The sequence below is a fragment of the Eleginops maclovinus genome, chromosome 11, assembly GCF_036324505.1.
Source record: "Eleginops maclovinus isolate JMC-PN-2008 ecotype Puerto Natales chromosome 11, JC_Emac_rtc_rv5, whole genome shotgun sequence".
In the NCBI taxonomy this organism is placed as follows: domain Eukaryota; kingdom Metazoa; phylum Chordata; class Actinopteri; order Perciformes; family Eleginopidae; genus Eleginops; species Eleginops maclovinus.
This window is the reverse complement of record NC_086359.1, coordinates 3961783-3978077: the sequence shown is the minus strand read 5'-3', so window position 1 is coordinate 3978077 and position 16295 is coordinate 3961783. Positions and strand designations below refer to the sequence as shown.

Below are 16295 nucleotides of genomic sequence, written 5' to 3'. Positions count from 1 at the left end.
TGCAAATAAAAGGATATACAAATCCATAACAATAGTTATAGTTCTTCATATACAGCAATCACTCTAATGTTTGTAAAAGAACCCTATATACAACACATAGAAAAAGATATATCAATCCAAAATCATGTCCATATTTTTGCTACCCAACTTTTAATAAGCCTTTTAGAGTTAACTTGAATCTGAGACAAATGATGACTGAAAAAAGTACACTGCTTGGGGATACCATACTCAGTAGGCATATACGCATACTCTTTGTTCATTACCATATACAACCATATTTACCTCAGTTATTATCCCTAACAACATGTAAGCTGTCTTTACAAAGAATGAATAACAACAGGACAGTTTGCTTCTCTCTCACTCGTTACAGTGCAGCAGAGTCCTGTCAAAACACATGGCAAATGGTAAATCATACTTGCTGGTAATGTTGCTATTATTCTTCATAGTAGGTGTAAGCCATTTGACCAGAATAATAGTCTATTTTGTTATTTCAATCTCAGGATTCAACATGGGAGGTGGTGTTGACGAGGTCTCTGGGAAGACATTCTCTGGCCTCTTGCATTTTTTTCCTGGCCCTCTGGAAGGCCTCTGTCAAAGAAAACAAATACAAATAAACAATATGTAATGAGCGGATAGACTACACAGTTACAGATGTATAAAAACAACCTTTTAATCTCAGAATCTAAATCAATTATTCAGTATTTACCCAGAATGGTGCAAACTGCTCCCTGCTGACTGAATCCTCCCAGCTGTTCAAAAACTTTCTGCCTCCTCTTCTTCATCATTGTGGCGTCAACAAAGGCCCTGAAACAAAGACATCAAGGAGACATTAGATCACACTCTGCAGCATCTTTACTGACATTTTAAATAGCTTTACTTTAATTCTTCACAGAAAGTCTTTTCACAAACAAATGCTGAGATTTATAAATACATTCCCAATGAAGGAATATCACCTGGCCTGCTGGATGCAGTGCAGATTAAAGGTGACACTTCCTGTGGTTTCTGTGCAGAAGCCAAAGCGACTCAGCCTATCTCCCTGCAAACACAAAAGGAAGTATATCAAATAGAATTAAAAAATAATAATTCAGTGTCATAATTAACCGCAGCATGAACATGGACATGAAACAGAGACGGTTCTAAATATATAATCAGACAATGTGGTGTTGCAAATGTCTCTCGAGGGAAATCTATACAGAAATTCATCAGTGTGACAAACTGAATATTACCAGAGATTTTTTTATAGAAAATAAAACTGTACATGACCACTTTAAGTGCGATTTAGAGAGATTCACAAAGAAATGATGCATAGGGTATTCAAGTCACTTTGTGGTCTTTCTATGGGATTTGTTTATTATTGTAGGAAAGCAAAGATGGGAATTAATACTTGTTTTTGTTATTCCTCCTTGTTTTCTAGAGAGCTTCCACATAGTTTTGAGCCTACCTTGAAGGTCCCGGGTATTCTGACATAGCTGGGGTCTTCAAGTTCAGGAGATCCTCCGACAAAGAAGCGCCTCAGTGCGGAGACTGTCCCCGTCTGAACGGGTCTCCACGTATGGCAAGTTATTGTATATTTACCTGCCACACAAAAGTATAAACACGCACATATCAGAAAACCAGACTAGATATTTGAAATCACAACAGATAACTTCACAGTTTTCGCCAAAATGTAAAATGAAAAGAGTCTTTGATACATTTTGTATCAGATCTGAAACAAGTGCAGATATCTTTCCAAACATTTGTTGGTTCAAACTTCAGGAAATTGATAGTTTTTTTTTTTTTAAAGGACTAATTGATTAAATAGTTCAACTCTGCAGTGTACAAAGCATACCAGGCATGGCAGGGTAAAGCAGATAGCCGTAGCCTTCAGTTCTGTAGCGGTGCCACGAGTCCAGAGAAAGGACCTTAAAGTAGATCACTGGCCACTGAGGAATTGGCTCTGAGATAAGGATAAAACCCAAGTATTAGTATAATGTGTTAAATGCATCATGGTTTATAAGAAAAGAGCATAAAAACAGACTTCTAATTAATGCGTGAAACTGATACTAACCCTCACTCTCTTTTTCGCTCATGTAGAAAGCCTCAAAGCTGAAGGGGTAACTGAAGAAAGCTACATTCTCCTGTTGGCAGAGGGAATACTGAGGGTTTAACACATATCACAAGCTACACTGTGAAGCTGTTCCCCAGTCTGTTCTACAGTATACACACCTTCCCTAACGTTCTGGCCCGGCAGGTCTGTGTTACCCCTGAGTGGGACTGAAAAGGCAGGCTGGACCAATCTTAAAGAAACAAGAATAATACAAGTTAAAATGCTGAATTGATTTCAGATTCAAAGTATCACATTATATATAGTTTCATATTCTGGATATGTGACTTACTGTTGGGCAGTTCCATGAAAAAGTGGATGTATAAATGATCATACTCAAAGCCTTTGGCTGAGACTGGGGAAAGAAAAGAAGAAAGAGCTTTTAAAGGCCAAAGACGGGCATTACAAAAATATATAGAGTAGTGATGAACGCAGTTTTCCTACTCACCTATCTCTCCATTCATCATGTAGCGCAGAATACCTAAAGGAGGCTAAGGGAGAGAAATACAGTGAGTGCAAAAGGCCAATGTCAATATTTGATCAATCAATTCAATCAAACAAGCTATTTCAAGCTTCTGAAACCTGATTATTTGTTGCTTTATTTTTATTTATGACTGTAAAATGAATATTTTTTGAGACGATTGATCAGAAGAAAAGCTATTTGAATATGTAACCTTGATTTCTGCTAAGCTAAAATAGGCGTTAAACCAAATTATCTGATCAAATTCAAAATGACTTACCATTTCAAAGTCCTGTCCAACAAGGCTATTTAGGTATTCCTTATGCCGTACGTAAAGCTAGAACCAAAGGAAAAGGGATGTTTCCATATCATAAGACTGGTTCATTTCAGAGAGCTGAACATGACCATTAAAAGCTTTATTCTGTGTTCTGCTTTTGTCCTCGGGGAAACATGAAGGAGAGGAACTCACGTCTTTGTACATGTTCTGCTCCCTCTCCTTCTCCTCTGGTTGCATCGCTGTGCACACATTCTCCACATTGAGACGCCAGACTTCTCTTTTCTCCCCTACTGTTACAATCCTACACACACACACACACACACACACACACACACACACACACACACACACACACACACACACACACACACACACACACACACACACACACACACACACACACACACACACACACACACACACACACACACACACACACACACACACACACACACACACACACACACACACACACATACACACACACACACACACGACATGTTTGTTTAATTTGTCACAAAATCATGCATCCCTCATCGGTCTAGAATTGGACCAGAGTGCCATCTTTTAAAGCGGATACAAGTACACAGTGCAGCTTCAACTCACATTTCTAAACAGATTGATATGATATCCATCCAGACTGGAGCCACAAACATTCTAATTGTCATGTTGTGAACTTGCCTGTAAGGCTCTTTGCCTTTGTTGAAGTCAGGTTTTGCAATGATGGTTCCACTGCCGTCGGTTTTTATGGTTAACAGCAAATATTCATTCTCTTTCTGGCCCAGCCTGAGAAAGCAAATACATACTGAGAGAAACACAACTGAGACAAACAACATCCACAGGTAGAATTTAATTTATGCTGTCAATGTAACCTGTACGGATCAGAATTAGAATACTTTATTTATTACAGGGGAAATACAAATAAAAAGTCTCATTTGTAGTTCAAGATTAAAACATATAGACATTAATAAGATATTACTTCAGGTTAATACTGATCAAGGGTCTGTTTTGATGTGTCTGTTACTACCATGCTGTTAATCAAACTCTCCACATGCAGCAATAAAGAGTGAACTGAACAGAGATGGGGTCTTACCTTCCAGGGGGGGCCAGGTCTGCCATGATGTGCATGGTCTGCATGGCATTATTCACCACATGACTGCTCTTTACAAACTCCTCTGTGGGCTCCCACATGACGATCTTTGACTTAGGGATACTAGAATCTCTGTAAAATAGGCCAGACATGACTGTTTAAAACATGAAACATTACAAGTTCTGTCTTTTAATGCACTTCCAGAGAGCTGAACTACAGGGGGTTAACAATCTAAATTTAGTTAAAGACGAGACTCTAACAACACGCATTTTTGATATTTCAAAAAGAATACAGACTTGGAAATTAGTCCAGGTTATCAATGAGTTGATAATGATGCTTCACTTACAAGGTACGTCTTTCATGCCGCCTGTTTCTCACGCTGGCCATCCTCTCAGCCAGGAATGTGGGGCCAGATTTGGTTGTTGTCAGTAAGTCAGCAGGGTGCTGCTTTCAGGATAAAAAACAACAAGCTACTTATTACAAACTGTTTTAAAGATAAATGAATCACCAATTATCACAAAAACTTAAAACACAACGCAATGCTATTGTAAAGTATTCTACAGTGTGAATATGGAGGTCTGCTTTAAAGAAAGGGACACACTTTGTTGAACGAGAACCCAAGTGTTTTGTATCTTAATCTATTGTTACTGTGCATTATCCTACATTTTACAACAATACATTAACTTGAAGGTAAGCAAGCAACAATGATCACTTAAAACCAAAGACTCTGCTCTTTTAGGCTGCATTCTTATCTTATATGTAAATGAAAATATAACAGGTGTATTATTGGACAATGTCATAGACACTGCACGGTACTTACTAGTTGTTGCATAGGAAGACAGCTGGTGTAACGATCATGATCAGTGTATGTGAAAATCCTGTGATTGCGTCGGCTCCTGGCCTTGTTCAGGGCCCTGATCTCTGTGTGGTACTGACGGTCCAGAGGGGTCTGACACGCCGACTCGTTCTGAAACAGCTCCATCTCATACTGGGACCACAGACAGAGAGGCATGGGTAGAAGAACAAACAAGTACCATCATCACTTGATATTTAAGTTGCTTTGTTTTGTAATCACTCATCATAATTTGTAACGGATACTCAAAGTGCTACCTGACTGAAGAGTTTCTCCTGCCAGCCCACCACCAGCTCCTCTTCATTATCACCTAGTGACAGAGTTTAAGAGAGCCAAGTTATTAAAAGAATAACTAACTATGTCTGTTACATTTCTGTATGCTTTCTAATATTTGATGATATATATATCTTACTTTTTGTGAAGGACAAATAAACACAACATAATATCAGTTAATGTCCAACAGCAGTCGAAATAAGAATGTACCGATCCAAGTTTTTTTTAGCCCTAATACTTATAGATTACCGATCCGATACTGGTGTTTAATTAATAAACGGTACGCCTGATTGTAGAGGTAACTGGGATTATTCTTTTAAATGAAAGACAACTTCATGAATTGTCACAAATAAATACACAGATACTGTCCATCCTGACCATCGTCTTCACCCCCGATCAGTCTTTTGCCCAGTAGTAGGAAGGATTATACCTTTCTGGCCTTGTGATGTGAGGGTTTCAAGTTCTATGGCTCCTCTGTCTTGCTGGGACAGCACCTGCTGCTGGAGGTGCTGAGAGAGGGCTGCAGTGGACGTCAGCCTCTCTATACGCACCCTTAGGGGAAATAAATGAATTGTGTCCTGTTAAAATGTGTACTGAAGCTGGTAAAATCACCCCACTCCCCTCAGGAAGAGGTCAACAGCGCAGATATTCGGGGCCTCCTTTCAACTCTGTTTTGGATAGCGCCTTATCATTAACCTGTTTATTTTCGATGAACCTCATCGGTTTATATTTTGAAATTAACCTTCCCGCTTAACACTTATATTTCTAACACTTATATTAACTTTTCTTTAACTTGTTTTCAACCTATACACATTTCAGGTAGTAGCCTAAGCATTTTTGTTTATGCACCTTTCTTTTAATTTATTGTCTTTATATTTTCTTTTCTTAGAACAGTTTGTAAAGTTTTGACTCCTGCAGCTAGAAACATTTCAGTTGCCCTACACCACCTATAGTTGAAAGTAAAATTCATGGCATCAAAATAAGAAACTTACTGTCTTTGTTTACTTCTGCTCTTACATGTGCAGAAATGAGTGGTGTATATTATACTCGCAACAGAAATGTCATTAATGTCCTTTGATCTCTCTCTCTATATTTATATATATCATGCATTAAAGCGTTAAATGAACCACATGATCATCTACATACATAATACACTCCACAAGAGTATTCGCAGTCCTGCACAGTACGAGAGGTTTCCCATTGCTTGGACAAGATGTTGTAGCTTAGCTAATGGTAACGTTATCAGGAGCTACTCACCTTATTTTCAAGTTTTTAACAGCATCCCGGGACCTATACACAGCCTCTCCTGTATCTGTGTTCCAACTGTCTGCCATTAAGATAATATTCAATATTACTAGTAAACATTCGGAAGAGGCTTTTAGTTTAGCGTTAGCTAAGATAGCACTTTTCGTTAGCTAGAGTTAGCAAACAGATTCTTTAGTCGTACTTGTAATAACTTGAAATGTATAAATTAACTTTCTAGGAGGTTTGAAACTAAAAGCGACAAAAACGGCAGTAAAATAAGGCTTGAATTTGTGAGTAACAGCTACTACGAAGAAGCTAACAAGCTAAAAAGGCGAGCGCACTGATATAAACCGTTGCCATAGATACAGGTAATTCTTCTTCGTGATTAGATTTGGGGCAGTTTGCACACCAGCTCACACAAGCATTACCGCCAGCTACCGGGCTGGAGTATGAAACACTACATCAAGTAAAACTCAAGTAAAAGCAGAAGAATAACCTAGAAACAAAATACTACAAGTGTAATTGTGATGCGGATGTACAAACGTTTACCATTTATTCTCCTTTTTTTTAGATCTTATCACGACGGATGTAATATATTTTTGGCCAAAGCGGAATTTTGGGGGCTCTGTAGACCCCTTAACTTAAGTTTCGGCGAACACTTTCTCAAATTTAAAACTTAAAGATACATTTATGAAGACATATCTGATCATAAAATTGAACTATCCATTTCCACTGGGTGACTAATTTCAATTGGTGTTGATAAAAGGCCATCACAGAAAGTAACTCCATAAATAACATGACATTCTGATGTATGATTTCCAAATTAAAGACCATTGCCGTCTCATACACTCTATACATTTGGTCAAAGCCTTGTAGGACTTCCCCAGTCTGCAGCGTCCCACAGATCTGCCAGCCAGCCAGACAGCCAGACAGCCAGACAGCCAATCTAATTCCAGTTTATTTTTGAGATCTTTATATTTTAGAATTGTTTATTTCTACTTTAATTTCGAATTATCTGCAATATAAACATCTCAAAATAGAAAATAAAAATAAACCGGAATTAGAGAAAGTTAATTTTGATTTTGAAATGAAAACATATTTTTAAATTCTGGTTTATTTTTATTTCTATTTTGAAATGTTTCTATTTTAGAATTGTTTATCTCTACTTTTTAATTTCGAATTATGTGCAATGCCTTATTTTATGCTGATGATTAATAAAGTACTTTTTATTTTACATCATTTTCTGCCCTGTTGGCTGACTCTTTGCCACGATGACAGGTCACCATCCCACCAGTCTGCAATGAGGCAGGGAGATTATTGTTGTAGCCAATGTTCGTGCTAATTTTAAGCAGCCATTTATAAAACGATAGGGCAGGTAACATTCTATACTTTCGATGTTTAAGTACCGTCTTCTTTAACTGTTCCATAGAGCTACATTTTTACCAAATATTTACCAGCGAAATGTGGATTAATCCGCCACGGAAAGTAGTCCCAAACGGGGACCACTTGTTTTATTTACAGTACGTGGAAACCAGAAGAGGCATAAAGTGTTTCCGCCCGGTTTCGAACCGGGGACCTACGAACGTGATAACCGCTACACTACGGAAACTTGATACCATTGGTGCCGGTAATCATTCATTTTATATGCACACCCGACCTGATTATAAACCGGTGCACCGAAGATCCCGAAAAAGCACATATTTATGACAGGGGTTCAATACCGGTCTTGGAGACCCACTGGTATTTGTCTCTGCATGGAAAAATATTATTATAACACAATAGTGCTTTGTCAATCTGCTTTCTATTCCGACGAAAGCAGATTGAAAAAGCACGTCCTGAGCAGGAGTCAAACAGATTTCTAAGGATCTTGCACGACAACAGTAAGGCTTAACTCCCTTAACGTTTACCATTCATTCTCCATGGTAGTTCTCATCACTACGGGTGTAATATATTTCTGGCCACAGCCAGTATTTCGGGGGCGCTCTTTCATTGTAAATTGTTTTTAAGTGATTGATGAGTATTTGTGGGTAAGAGGAAACCAGCAATTTCAACAGATAATAATCCGTTGCTGTATTTTCTTTATTAGATAGTGGGTAATAATCCTATAAAAGTAAGTTATACGCAATTTTCACAATTTTTGTATAAATTCGAAACTCAAAACATCGAACGACTTTTACTTAAAGTACCTAATTAACCTTGCCTCAGTCAGTCATTAGCTTTGTATTAAGCCGTGAACACCACACCGACATCAGTTTCCGTAGTGTAGTGGTTATCACGTTCGCCTAACACGCGAAAGGTCCCCGGTTCGAGACCGGGCGGAAACATGTTTTCCTTTGAAACGTTTTATATTCAGTTTATGAGTGAAGGAACCATGCACTGTATTATACATACTGTTCTCTTTTTCCATAATGTTCTCTTCGATCACCCCCGATGCCACTCATTCAATTCCACGGTGAAAACGACAACAAAAACCCGTCTGTAGATGAAAGTGAGTAAAACCTCTTTTGCCGCTCGCTTTTTGGGTCCAAAAGTGATCTAAAACATGGGTTTTATCATGCAAGTTAAGACTTTTATTAATTAATTGTTTCTTTCAAGTCCCTTAATGTTTTGGTATTTTTTCCAGCCTTGATTTTTATTCATGTGAATGCCTTGAATCTACATGCTTTGATGAAAACAAAATCCCAAATAGGGACCAATTAAGTAGATCTTATTTAAGCCTTTCTAATGCAATGAAGTTTACTCAAATTTCACCTGCTATTATTCCAAAATGACCTGGAGCTGAGATGTTTGCGAGTTGCATTTGGTTTATCCTTTACGTTTAAAATTTTAATTTCCCATGCAATGTTTTTAATTTAACACCCCATATTTTTAAATATTTCAAGCACTTTCAGACCAATACTTAAAACGTAATGAATTCACCGCATTGCAAGACCTGTACTTTAATTGTGTGCTATTCAAACCACATTTGTATTTTCAACCCTTCCCCCTCAGGGGCTGTAGATTTGTAGTTTGGTGGACAGGGATCATAGTCACTCAGTTTGTGGACCAGAATTTATAACTAAAAGCTATTGTTTGCATTCTCGGGAACATTAATCATTATCGGGAACATTAATCATTAGAAATACACAAAACATTACAAACGAGGATGTTTATTACTAATAAATTGCCAGAGACACTAGCTGAGGAGACTCCAATGGCCTCCAGAAAAAAAAAAGAAAAAACTAAGCACATTTAAATTTCATAGCGGTTATTTCTAAAAACCAGTGACACTTGACAAACACAAACTGAACCAGCACAGAAACAAGTTTGCTTGTTATGTAAAAAGGTATGTAGATTTAATTCATTTCCCCCCCATTAACATCTGTAGATGTTAAATTCCCCGCTGAACTTCTTTTGAGGAAATTAAGAAATTATAACTAGAGTTAAAATGGTTCCACATAAAGGGGAAAAAGACGGAGAAATCAATGATTGCAATTGAATTTGAATCCTAAACCCAGTCAACTTCTTAATCTTCCACCCCAAAACCTGGAAGCATCAGAACCAAAATTAAAAATATTACTGAAAACGGTTTTATTTGTCAAAAAAAGCTCCTTTACAGCGCCAAGATTTTTCAACCTGTAAAGCCAGCAAACATGTAAAATACAAGCCTTACAATACATTAGAATCAAAACAGGTACCAAAAAGTACAGTAAAAATTACACTTCCATCGATGGAAATGTGGAAGGGGGAAGAGGAACAAAAAAAAAAAAAAGGAAACACCAAAGGGGAAAGTAAATCTAAAAATGAAAGGTTTAAAAAAAAAAAAAGAAACAAAAAAAGTTACATTTCAGTTGTTTTTCTGTACAAATGGTCTTCTATCATAAAAGAGGTCGAGTCATGCCCAGTGTGTCAATCCAGCCGTCGGTCTCACTGGATCACTGGAGTCCTGCGGAGAGGGAAACACGTCAGACACTTCACTTCTAAAAACCAAATATTCACCAAGTTCTTTCAGACAACCTATGAAGAACTTCACACCACAACTTTGAGTAAAACCCGAGTCTAACTTCTTCACCAATCGCTGCATCTCATATTTCCACGCGTCTTTATTATTTAAGTGAGGTTTTTAAACAAAATTAAGAATGAGTTATTGCTTCACTTTAAAACGAACATGTGGAACTAACGAGATCCTCAGTGTTTGCCGTTTTGAATCGATTCGTTTTTAATACATCCAACTTGTGGTACAGAAGGTGCGAGATCAAAACGGTGTTGAAAGGGTAAACAACAAATACTTGATATTGTAACACAATAGATTCTGGGTGAATATGGCTAAATAGGCCCTGTCCCTGTCAAATAAAGCCCAACTGAACATAAACAAAGATCCCTGGAGACAATGGTGTATAGCATCATTTTGCTCATGTTTCCACATTATTTTCCATGTGAAAAGTACAGAAGAATGGTTACTAAGCAGTAAAATGTGCTTTTGGACATTTCTTCATGTGAAGGAGGCGAGTTATAGCTCTTACCTTGCACCACTGTGATCATCAGTATGGCTTGTAGCCGGCCTGGTGTGCCCCCCGTCTGGGAGTCTTTCCGTAGCTGCCGTTGCCCTGGTCGGCTGCTGGAAGAGGAAAGCAAAAAAGACGAATTCAGTTCTGAAATGTCAGCCGGCTCAGTCCTGAAGGTGTGAGACAGCCTTTATATTGGATTATCGTCGATGCAGCTGCGAGCGATTGAATGCATTTTATAAATAACCACGCAGACTTCTGGTGTAGTACTTTCCCCCTGTGGATAACTACGGCCTTATTGAGCTAATGGACTGTATTCATTACACTTTGATTCATATATTCAGTGATTAAAGCCGTCAGGTCCATAAAAACAGTGCAATCACACATTTATATTGCTTCATACTGTCATTGCTTTTCTGTTATATGTAGAGGAACTTCTTTTAACTGTCTTGTGCGCTATATAGTTTCTGCTTTATTCATATTTGTGTTACAGGTTGCATCTGAACTAACACAGGTCTTATTGAACAGCCAGAAGCTAGTTAATCAACACAACCGTTTATTCGTTTTATAAAAATCCACCATCTGTACACGGCATCAGCCTCACGCGTCTTTTTAATTTTAAAACGTACTGTAGTCATATCCGGGGCCGTATCCATAGCAACCGGATGAGTAGTCGTAGTTGCCATAGCCGCCATAGCCACCATAGCCCTGGTTACCGTATCCCTGGTTCCAGTAGTTTCCGTAGCCCTGGTTCCAGTTCTGACCCTGACCTGCGGCAAAGTCAACAAGACAAAACAACAAAAAAAGGATCACAACAAAGCTCTGGAAACGAGGACAACGAAAAGATAAATAAACTCTTTAATGAAACTTCTCCTCCTCCTCCGTGAGACTCAGACAGTGAGTGTTTCTTACCTCCACGGCCCCGGCCTCTTCCCTGACCACCTCCATAACCTCCACCACGGCCCCCTCCGTACTGCTGCTGCTGGTATACCTCCTTTGGCTGGGCGATCTTCAGCTCACACTGGGCGAGAGGAAACACACACAGTTAATCTCGACTCGAAACTCAGCAGGGGTCGAAAAATAAAGGCAACATCTGAGTCAGTAAATATTTAGATGAAACCTAGAGTAAGCACGTCAACACTCCTTACCCTGCCGCCCTGGATGGTGTGGTATTTCTTCTCCAGACACTTCTTAACACTGACTTCCTCTTTGTACGTGATGAAGATGAATCCCCTCCTTTTCTTTGATTTGGGGTCGATGGGAAGCTCAATGGTTTCGATCTAAGAGAAATGAAGAGAAGGAATGAAAAACTGAAACAGAGTGTCTATAAAACTGAAATCCTCTCCAATTATTTAATCACAAGACCTAGATTTAAATCCTTGAGAGAATATCTTGAACGATTTGCCATGTTTACAGTTTTATGATCTGGAATGCTTTTCAATTTCCAGGAATATGTTACGCAATCAAAAGGAAACTAAAACAAGTGATTTGCATTTCTTATCTGGGTTAAATAATCATATAAAACAGATGGCATCAACCTCTGGCCAAATATTATTTTAACATTAAACAAGGGCCTTCTTTTCCAACACACTGAGATCTTAAAGTAGTTGCAGCCCTCCCATCTCCCTGCCAGGGGTCTCAACACGACACCCGGTGGTATTAAACCGCGGTTTTATGCGACCTTATCCGGTGTCACTGACCTCTCCAAAGGTTCCGAAATATTCCCTTATAGCATCCTCCGTGGCCTCGGGGTTCAGACCCCCGACAAAGATCTTCTTGGCGGGCTCCTTCTTCATGGCCATCGCCTTCTTGGGGTCGATCGGACGGCCGTCCAGTCTGTGTTCCTTCTGCTCCAGAACCTGAAAATACACAGTTATAGTTAGCATTAAGTGCTAAGACAAAGCCAAGTACCCAGAAATATCCCCTTTTGTTGTGTGACTTCTCAGGGAATTACAAATTGTGAGGCAAATGCAAGTCACAGCTAGAGCCAACACAATATGTTAAACTTCTTCCTGCTTTTCTCTATTTCGCATTAAAATTAAAGTGAATATCTTTGGGTTTTGGGACAATAGATTGTGTTGGACGCTCCCTTTATGCACAGTTTCTCAAATAAAATGAGATGTGTATAATTACATCCACAATATGTGCATCTAAAGTCTGCTTAAAAGTGCAATAGAGAGCATCTGTCTGGTATTTCAAATTGTTCTGTCTACAAAGAAGGTATATAACTTTGATTGATCCAAAAAATGTCCAGATGCGGTTTTACAGGTCCATTTACAGCCCTATGATTTGGTGCTAGAATGGAACAAGCTGAATTGCCTTATCTGGGGCTCATTTAAATAATAGGCTCTGCTCTGATTGGCTGGTTCACAAGGAGCAATCCATGGCTGCCTCAGAGCCCACAGAAGTAAGTGAAGTTCCTGAAACTGTGAGAGATGAACCATGGAGGCTATTAGCATCCAACCTTACATGTTTGAGCCTTTATCGGAGGAGGAAACCGAGGAATTTCAAGAACAGCCAGTTGGTCGGAGATCGGAGAGCAACGTTACGGAGTGGTAAGTGTTAGCGTGAGTGTTTCCAGCAGCTGGTGTATGCAAATGTTGGGGCTGGACTACTGTGTGTGACGTCACACACAGGGGTTGTTGTAATTCGCCCGTTTCACCGCTGTGATGCATATTCATGATTTGCACGTGAAGGAGGAAACAATGCTGTTTGAGGTTCACGGTATGTCAGCTCAATGTACCCAACTCTCCTTATTCAACCATGCCAAGGTAAATACAGTTTTCCATTATATTGCACCTTCACATTATCGTGGGGGTAGAAGCTATAAACTGAGTTGGATATCTTTGGGAACTTTTATGATGGCTACACCATTGTTTTACACCTTATTTGAAAGTGGTGCTTCAGTCGGAAAGATAAGACGCTGAAAGCTTCATTTGAAAACCTCCAGAGAACACAGATGCTGCACTTTAACTTCTGTACGGACCTTTTCCACACTGGAGGCGTCTTTGAAGAGAACGAAGCCGAACCCTCGGGACCGGCCAGTGTTGGAGTCCATCTTGATGGTGCAGTCCGACACCTCGCCGAACTTCGTGAAGTAATCCTTCAGGTCCTTTTTACTTGTGTCCCAACTGAGGCCGCCCACGAACATCTTACTGCAAACACATGGGGAAACCTTGCTGTTCAATTCTTTATTTGTTACTTTACAAAAACATCCTTTTAAAGTATTTATTATGAACGTCTGGCTTCATTGGTTATGGCCAAAATTATGATTTAGTCATGACCCATATATTAAACATTTCTTCTGCACATTAAAAAACATATGGGGCAATGCTTTCACTTGCATATAGTGCTCCTACTAAGTCACAAACATACAATAAAAAGCACTAGAATTGTTCATGTTTGAGGGGTTTAGCGTAACGTCTCTTTGTTGTACGATGACTTTAAGGGGCTTTCTTTTATACACTACTCTTTACTGACCTGCAACATTCAACGACTACATTTGCAAAGACTCCTGGAAAGGGAGCTTAAGTTGATGTTCGGGACATTTTAATTATCATTCCTGCTATTACTTTTTATTCTGGTTGCAGGAAGCACAATCAGCCCGACTGCAGAAAGGCTTAGTGACACATTTGTTTTTTGCTCTGCAGTTTAATGGCACGATGTTGCACCTTCAGGGAGACACTTACCCAGCATCCTCCTCTCCTTTGCTGGCGTCAATTTTGCCTCCATCTGCGCCGTTATCTTGGCCCTCCTGGACCTCCTGGCCCTCTTGCTCTTCTTCCTGCTCCTCCTCCTGTCCGTCTTGGCTCTCCAGGAGCTCCTCGTCTCCTCCCATTAGCTCCTGTTCCTGTTCCTGCTCCTGCTCTTGCTCTTGCTCGGCTCCATTCTGGTCCTCCTCTCCTTCGTTGCCGTTCTGGTCTGATGTCTCCATGAGGAGATGCTCAGCGTCTGCCATTCTGACGGTGGGTTTTTCGAAAGACTGAAATGGGACAAGAAACACTCGATTAACTCAAGGGTTTATATACATTTCATCAGGGGGAGGATCAATACAGAGAAACAATGACATCAAAACACCACAGTCAGTAAAGCTGGGATAATGTATGAATTAGATTGTTTGGGGCTACAAATGCAATAAATATATGCATTAATATTAATTCAGGAGACGGTCCTGATCCAGATATCCCTAACAGTTTGTCAAATCTTGCCTAAAACGTTCTGTAAGTGCAAGAGGAGCTTCACATGCACTCTTTCACCTTTTCTTTGTATACATGTGTGCTTGATTTAAAGCATTGAGTCTCAAAATGGGTTTTGGTCATTCATTAAAGAGCAATAAATCCTATATTAGTATAAAAGGGTTCAGAGTTCCCACAAACCTAAAATAGATCATTAATTGCGTCTGATTTTACAAATTGTATATCGATTAGGTGGTAGGGGCTTGTGTAGTCCAGTGGAACCAGTGCCCATTGTGTTTTTTTTTTAGTTGTACCCTTTCCTCTTATTTCGTACATCATGTTCAGCCCACATGAGCTTTTCATTTTAAAAATACATCCTGTTCTATTTGGTGACCCGTCCTCGTCTTTGTTACCATGTATGAGTTTTAAAAATAGATTTAAAAACAAAGTACTCCACAGTGCACCATTGGAGGCTAACAGAACACCACAATAGCTTAGCCACCATTCCATTCATCTGCAATCTTATTTAATTGAGTTTTACCACATTATGTTTACATTTTATAGATAAATATCAACTTTAACGTCGAGATAGTAACAGATGTGTGCAACACGTGAAGTGGTTTGTTTGTAAATTCACATTAAAGACTTGTTAGGCTAACAATAAGCAGCATTAATCCAGTGTTCAAGCGGACCGCGCTTTGCTTGGTTGCCGCTCGGTGATAGAGAAAGTGCAGGCCCCGGCTAGTAGTTGCATGCTAACCCTGAAATAAACAACCACTAAAAAAACACTAAAACATGCAACAAATAATAAAACCCAGAATATAACACCCATTTGCGTGTAATTGTGTAAAGCAATTGGTGAACAACTCATTCAATCGGTGCAAAATCCGCGTTATTTAGCAACGCTGCGGCTAACACACAAAGCTAGCAGCTAGGGAAAAAATCCCACATGTTATTGCACATAAAAAACAGCGCGGGAAAAATAGTACACGGTAAAATGAAGTCACGAGGTACAGATAAAACCACCTGAACTGGATTCGATTGTAGAATTATAAACAAAGAAAAAGCGTGCTTACTTTATAGTGGGGAAAAAATACAGGAGACGCCGACTCGCTGCTCAAAATGGACACTCTCCAAATTCGCCGCTAACTCGTGGCAACATATATACGACCGGATATGAGCAGGCGTTGGGGGACGTCGCAATGAGAACGTCTGTGATTGGACAGTTAGGTCCGTAGGGCGTTTGAAGGCGGTCTACTATTGGCTGATTGGCTGACGCACTGGTGACAAAAAGGGAGCCAAATGTCCGTCGAGCTGTTGTTTGATATTTAATGGCATTTTGTATGCGGCGTTTA

General features: G+C 39.4%; 2 protein-coding genes and 1 non-coding gene across 5 annotated transcripts; 1 reads left to right on the top strand and 2 right to left on the bottom strand.

Moving 5' to 3' along the window:
* Positions 1-122: 122 nt before the first annotated feature.
* mks1 (MKS transition zone complex subunit 1) lies at positions 123-6668 on the bottom strand. 2 transcript variants are annotated; one of them, XM_063894434.1, is made up of 18 exons: positions 6294-6668; positions 5467-5588; positions 5021-5073; positions 4731-4898; positions 4257-4357; positions 3914-4042; positions 3502-3606; positions 3013-3121; positions 2824-2880; positions 2532-2574; positions 2376-2438; positions 2206-2276; positions 2048-2117; positions 1829-1936; positions 1442-1575; positions 954-1036; positions 707-804; positions 123-588 (listed from the first exon to the last, which is right to left on the bottom strand). In XM_063894434.1, the coding sequence occupies exons 1-18, from the start codon at positions 6368-6370 to the stop codon at positions 497-499; spliced, it is 1683 nt and encodes a 560-aa protein (XP_063750504.1). In that variant the 5' UTR covers positions 6371-6668; the 3' UTR covers positions 123-496. The 2 variants fall into 2 exon arrangements, with proteins under 2 accessions (XP_063750504.1, XP_063750505.1); XM_063894435.1 differs by having other exon boundaries at positions 4257-4354.
* Positions 6669-8532: 1864 nt separating this feature from the next.
* On the top strand, positions 8533-8605 carry trnav-aac (transfer RNA valine (anticodon AAC)). Its single transcript has one exon. It is a non-coding gene; the product is annotated as a tRNA-Val (tRNA).
* Positions 8606-9414: 809 nt separating this feature from the next.
* LOC134872305 (heterogeneous nuclear ribonucleoprotein A/B-like) lies at positions 9415-16148 on the bottom strand. Of its 2 annotated transcripts, none has more exons than XM_063895556.1 (9): positions 16017-16148; positions 14455-14747; positions 13752-13920; positions 12466-12624; positions 11914-12045; positions 11678-11786; positions 11395-11535; positions 10784-10878; positions 9415-10206 (listed from the first exon to the last, which is right to left on the bottom strand). In XM_063895556.1, exons 2-8 carry the CDS (start codon positions 14721-14723, stop codon positions 10802-10804), a joined length of 1056 nt encoding a protein of 351 aa, XP_063751626.1. In that variant the 5' UTR covers positions 14724-14747; positions 16017-16148; the 3' UTR covers positions 9415-10206; positions 10784-10801. The 2 variants fall into 2 exon arrangements, with proteins under 2 accessions (XP_063751626.1, XP_063751625.1); XM_063895555.1 differs by having other exon boundaries at positions 11395-11548; positions 11679-11786.
* Positions 16149-16295: the final 147 nt, after the last annotated feature.

Coding starts and splice junctions, on each gene's coding strand:
- mks1 (XM_063894434.1), bottom strand. CDS start 6,370: ATGGCAGACAGTTGGAACACAGATACAGGAGAGGCTGTGTATAGGTCC. Junction 4,043..4,256: donor CGGCATGAAAGACGTACCTT/GTAAGTGAAGCA, acceptor CCTATTTTACAG/AGATTCTAGTATCCCTAAGT. Junction 3,607..3,913: donor GACCTGGCCCCCCCTGGAAG/GTAAGACCCCAT, acceptor TTGCTTTCTCAG/GCTGGGCCAGAAAGAGAATG.
- LOC134872305 (XM_063895555.1), bottom strand. CDS start 14,723: ATGGCAGACGCTGAGCATCTCCTCATGGAGACATCAGACCAGAACGGC. Junction 13,921..14,454: donor AAAGGAGAGGAGGATGCTGG/GTAAGTGTCTCC, acceptor ATGTGTTTGCAG/TAAGATGTTCGTGGGCGGCC. Junction 10,879..11,394: donor CGGCCCCGGATATGACTACA/GTACGTTTTAAA, acceptor TTCCTCTTCCAG/CAGCCGACCAGGGCAACGGC.